At 41.4% G+C, this 5,421-nt stretch overlaps 2 protein-coding genes across 2 annotated transcripts in view; one reads left to right on the top strand and one right to left on the bottom strand.

Annotated features, from left to right (window-relative positions):
- Positions 1 to 1,086: 1,086 nt before the first annotated feature.
- LOC106324213 lies at positions 1,087 to 3,567 on the top strand. Its single transcript, XM_013762223.1, has 4 exons — positions 1,087 to 1,347; positions 1,455 to 2,456; positions 2,650 to 2,754; positions 2,872 to 3,567. Exons 1-4 carry the CDS (start codon positions 1,087 to 1,089, stop codon positions 3,565 to 3,567), a joined length of 2,064 nt encoding a protein of 687 aa, XP_013617677.1.
- Positions 3,568 to 3,671: 104 nt separating this feature from the next.
- Positions 3,672 to 5,421, bottom strand: part of LOC106324212 — a 4,625-nt gene continuing 2,875 nt past the window's right edge. Inside the window, exons 2-4 of the mRNA XM_013762222.1 lie at positions 4,992 to 5,419; positions 3,804 to 4,797; positions 3,672 to 3,694 (exon numbers count right to left, since the gene is read on the bottom strand). Of these exons, the coding sequence (XP_013617676.1) occupies positions 3,672 to 3,694; positions 3,804 to 4,797; positions 4,992 to 5,419 (1,445 nt within the window). The remainder of the gene's footprint in view (positions 3,695 to 3,803; positions 4,798 to 4,991; positions 5,420 to 5,421) is intronic.

Below are 5,421 nucleotides of genomic sequence, written 5' to 3'. Positions count from 1 at the left end.
TTTAGTAGTTTATATTTTGTATAATTGAGACTTTTTGATTATCAAGAAAAACATTTAGGGTTTGAGATTTGTGGTTTAGGGTTTAGTAGACCTACAAAAAAGTCTATTTAGCTGGAGACGTCCTTTTCAGTCTATTTTATTGGTGTTTACATAAAATCTATTTTAAATTAAATTTACATATTTATGAATAAGAATGTTAAATCATATATTATAAATATTAAAAATAAATAAAAAAATTTAGTAAGTTATTTTTTTTTATTTTCGCAAATAATAAAGGGAAAGAAAAAAATCGTTGTAGACTTACAAAGAAGTCCACATATCAAATTTAACCTAACCAGATTTAACCAATATAATATTAACCAAATCGAATTTAAACCAAACCTCTTTTAACCTAACCAGAAAAGTTACCAAGAATATAAATACGATTTGTTAAGCTTTTTGGGGTAAAAAAACCCTAATCCCCGCCGTTCTCTCTCTCATGCGATTTTCGGGGAGATTTCCGGCGAACTCTAGCCACACCGTTTCCGCCGCTTAAACTAGTCGTTGTCCACTCCGTCGCTCTGGTAAGTTAAATGTCTCCGGCTTGTCTTCGGCTTCGTCCGCTCCGTTGCTAAAAATAACCACCTTTACCTTTTTCTTTTTCAGATCTGAGCCGGCGACTTCTAGCGAACGGTGCTTATCGTCCAAATCTCTGCTTCCTGTCAGTCTCACGGCTTCTACTCTAGCGAGCGAACAAACTGTGTTTCATCTTTCCAGGGAACGAACGGTACTTCATCTCTCTATGTCTTCTCTCGTTTAACTAATAACCTAACTAGTTGACTTATATTCCTGTAACCTCTCTCTTAGTTTGTTAACTAACCTATTAGTTTCTTCTCTAATCCATTTTCTGCTTCCAGTCAGTCTACTTTAAGGTATACATCATTGTTGATATGTAGACATCTTTTTGAATTGTTGTATACTGTTTTTGGCTTCCGTTGAAGGATGACAAATTTAGTTTGGTTAGATGGTTTCGTATTCTCGATTTATGATAGAGTTTGGGTAGCAAGACCCTCGTCACCCACACGGGCTAGCCTGACTAGGTTAGTGATGGATCTAGATGCTTTTGAAGATTATCCGTGGGGAAGAGTAGCCTTTAAATTCTTGATGGAGTCGGTGAAGGGTGTAGACTTGACAAAGACGTATGCTATTGAAGGCTTTGTTCAGGTTCTTCAAGTCTGGGTCTACTGTTGTCTCCCTGAATTCGGAGCTTGGTTTGGTCACCCTATAGAAGGTTCTCCGACCCCACCTCTACTTGCCTTCTTAGGTGGCAAAGGCAAGGGAAAGCTCCAGGAGAATATGCTGAAACAGGTATGCTTCTTATGTTTATATATGCATTAATTTGATATAAAGTGGTTTTATACTAACTTAATAGTTTTATCTTCTGCAGACTAGGACTAAGAAACTTTACTATGAAGGATTACTCTAAAATGTTCCCTCACTGGGATGGTGAGCTGGAAGATGAGAAGGCTGATAACATAGTGAAGGCAGTGTTTTCTTCAGGCTGGGCATGGGAACAAAGTCACTGGCCTCTTGTCGGAACAAAACTGTGGACAAATGTGAAGGTGGAGATCCTTCCGATGAAGACAGAAGCTGGTCAGATGAAGACAGAAGCTGGTCAGATGAAGACAGAAGCTGGTCAGATGAAGACAGAAGCTGGTCAGATGAAGACAGAAGCTGGTCAGATGAAGACAGAAGCTGGTCAGATGAAGACAGAAGCTGGTCAGATGAAGACAGAAGCTGGTCAGATGAAGACAGAAGCTGGTCAGATGAAGACAGAAGCTGGTCAGATGAAGACAGAAGCTGGTCAGATGAAGACAGAAGCTGGTCAGATGAAGACAGAAGCTGGTCAGATGAAGACAGAAGCTGGTCAGATGAAGACAGAAGCTGGTCAGATGAAGACAGAAGCTGGTCAGATGGTGCGAAGCTTGAAGACAGTGTCCCCTTCTCGCACACAGTCTGATGCAGAATCACGCAAGAAGGCTCGTGAGTCCCCTGGCCTGGATGTGGAGACCATGAAAGGAGAAATAGTTCGTTGGCTAACTGGCCTGACTTCTAATATGGTTGAGGGGCTGAGCAGATGCGAGAACACTCTGAAGACACAATCCCGCATGATTGAGGGCCTTACTACGAAGATAGGAGCTGTTGAGAAGATTGTGTGTGAAGGTTGGAAGGAAGATCACATCAAAGCTGGTTCATCTACTGATGTACCTGAGGCAAACAAATCTGATGGAGACAAAGCTAAGAAGGACAGCGCTGAAGAAAGCAAAGGTGATGAAAGCGATGAAAGCAAAGGTAAGGAAAGCAAAGGTGAGGAAAGCAGAGCCGAGGAAAGCAGAGCCGAGGAAAGCAAAGCTGCGGAAACAGCTCCCAAAGGAATGACAATAAGAGCCAAAGCTAGAGACACCCAAGCCACTGTGGTTAGTACCAAAACATCTCCCAAACCACTCAATCCGAAAAGAGGAAAAAAATCAGTGAAAAAGAAATAACTTGTTTGCATTTGCATTTGGATTTGGAACTGTGGAAAAACGTGTGCATTTGAATGTTCTTTTTTGGTTTGTATAATATTTGTGGCTGTTATTAATTTGTTCTTTCTACTGAAAACAAATGCAGAGTGAGAGTGAAAATGAGAATGGAGGCATAAGTGTTGTTGTAGTAGATAAAGAACAATCATGCATTGATTATGGTTCTGTGAAAAAACTGAAACAAGTTGGTAAAGTGAGAGCTGCTCACATTGTGGCCCGTCGGCAACGTAGATGTAGACTTCTCTCGCATGTAGACTTCTCTCGCATGTAGATGTCTCTGATGTAGAAGTCTCTAATGTTGTAAATGCAGCACATGGATGCTGGCATTAATCTCTTAAGGCTCCGATACACAAAGCACCCTGAATGTTTTAGGTCCGACAGATTTTGCATGTTGGATGTTGTACTTACTCAAATGTGGACAGCAAAGTACTCAGAGTTTCTGGCCTCTCCTGCCAATCCTGACGGCTCAAGTAAACTACTCCCTCCTGGCGCCTTAGACTACTACACAGGCGAGGAACCAACGTATAGCAGATCAAATAAGACATGGGCATTGGAGATTGATGATATATATGCGCCATTATTGGTCAAGAATGATCATTGGGTAGCTTGCTGGATATCAATCCCGAGGAGACGCATAGTGATTTGGGATAGTGATCTTGCTTACGCTACGGATGCAGAAATTGCTAAGGCCGTGAAGCCTATTGCACACATGCTGCCGTACATGCTGCGTATGTTATCTACCGGTGCGGAGAGGGAGTTGTACATAGTTGATTTCACACATGAGCGTGTATCTGGGGTGCCACAAAACAAACAAAGTGGTGACTGTGGAGTGTATTGCTTGAAGTATATAGAATGTCATGCACTTGGCATGCCATTCCCACCTCATGAGCTGTGTGATAAGAAGATCAAGACAATCAGGTCTCAGATGGCGAGTGAGATATTTGATGAGACCAGGATAAACGGCACAGAGAAACGTGATTACAAGCATCTCGGTCTCTATGACTAAGGTTAATCCACTTCTTTGGGTAGAATTGAGGGAAAGTATGAAGTTTTTTGGTGACTTTCCTCATCGGATATATGTAGGTTGATGTAGTAGGATTTTGTACCAGACTATTGTATTGTGCTGTAACATGCTGATGTAGCACACTTTTGGTTGTAACAAAGATAATTCTTTGAATAGGATGGGCATACAAGCGTAGTGACATGAATATTTGCATCCTTTGCAGCTGCAATGGCATGTACAAGGTATCTTCTCAATATCAAACACACCACATTGACACCTCCGAAGTTCCAAGTCAACAACACAATCTCGATGCCCTCCTCTCACAACAAATCGCCAACCATCAATACGCTCCACATTCATCATATCTGCATACTCTTCACGAATAGCCAACAAGTTTTCGATTCCCCGACTATGATGTGAAGTAAGACTCAAAGCATCTTCTCTCCTTATAAAGAACCACCTTCCTAGCTTCTCGCGTATAAATTCAAGAAGGAATGAGATTGGGAATCCTTTGGCTGGCTTAAGTGCGGAGTTGATGGATTCTGCGATGTTGCTAGTCTTTATGTTGTATCTGTCACCTTGAAAGTGAACTCGTGACCATAAAGAGACGTCAGCATTCTCCAAATATGTTGCAAGGTTTGGGTTTATAATCCGTATCTCATCCATGTAGTGGTTAAAATCGAAAAGCGTATGTGCATAAGCAGCGCCTTTGACCAAGTACAACATGTGCTTTCCCTTGAACTTTTGGACTATGTTCTGTTGTAGATGATAATAGCATATTCCTCGCCTTGCCCAAGGGAAAACCTTCTCACACGCCTTCTTAATGGAACCGTGCCTGTCAGACACTATCACCAAAGCATACTGATCTGAAACACATCTCCGCAATTGGGTAAAAAACCATTCCCACGACTCATCATTCTCCACATCCACAATCGCAAAAGCTAATGGAAAAATCTGAAAATTACCATCTTGGGCAGCAGCAACTAGCATAAATCCTTCATACTTTCCACATAGATGAGTCCCATCCACCACAATAACCCTCCTAAGATAGTTAAAACCAGCTATCGAAGCTGCAAAAGATAGGAATAGATACTTAAATCTGTTTTCACCATCTTTCACAAGACATGTGACAGTTCCCGGATTCGATATCTCGATCTGACGCAAATAAGAAGGCAGATTCTCATATCCATCTTCTGCTGTCCTCTCACCAACTCTTGCGTAGATAACAAAGCTCTATATGAAGTGTTGTAATCTAGCTTCATCCCAAACATGTTCCTCATCGCGTCTTTGATATGCTTCGGTGTAAGCCCATCTATAATCCCAACCCGTTCTATAAATAGTCTTGCAACATATTTCGGAGTAAAATGTTTCCGTTGAGCCATTCGATCCGCCACTGAACATGTATGAGTTTTCGAATATTTTGTCACCCAAAATGTCTTTGGCCCATGCTTCACACTCGCTCTAAGCTTCCAACCACATCCTTGAACACGACACTTAGCCACATACAGAGTTTTCGTTGTCTTATATGCTGAGAATGTAAATTTATATTCCACAGCCACCGACTTCAGCTTTGAAACAAATTCAGCCCTACTAGCAAAACTCTGACCGACATATATATTGTCCTTTAAGGACAACGATCTTCCTTCACCACCAGAGAACTGTGCTTTATAGCCATCATAAAGCGTTTCATTTGCATCCTCGTCAGAATCCTCATCTTTCACTTTCCCGTAATCACTATAGTTTACACCATCGTCAACATCAACAGCAACAGTTGCTTGAACATCATCAGCAGTTGCTTGAACATCATCAGCAGTTGCTTGAACATCATCAGCATCGTTACTATCTTCATCCCACTCT

The sequence above is a fragment of the Brassica oleracea genome, chromosome C2, assembly GCF_000695525.1.
Source record: "Brassica oleracea var. oleracea cultivar TO1000 chromosome C2, BOL, whole genome shotgun sequence".
NCBI lineage: Eukaryota > Viridiplantae > Streptophyta > Magnoliopsida > Brassicales > Brassicaceae > Brassica > Brassica oleracea.
Note: the sequence above shows the minus strand (reverse complement) of the source record. Positions and strands in the feature narration are given on the sequence as shown.

Excerpts from the sequence above, each read along its gene's own strand:
- LOC106324213 (XM_013762223.1), top strand. The coding sequence starts at position 1,087 with ATGGATCTAGATGCTTTTGAAGATTATCCGTGGGGAAGAGTAGCCTTT. Across the intron at positions 1,348-1,454 it reads AGGAGAATATGCTGAAACAG|GATTACTCTAAAATGTTCCC; the intron begins GTATGCTTCTTA and ends TTTACTATGAAG. Across the intron at positions 2,457-2,649 it reads GAGACACCCAAGCCACTGTG|AGTGAGAGTGAAAATGAGAA; the intron begins GTTAGTACCAAA and ends AAACAAATGCAG.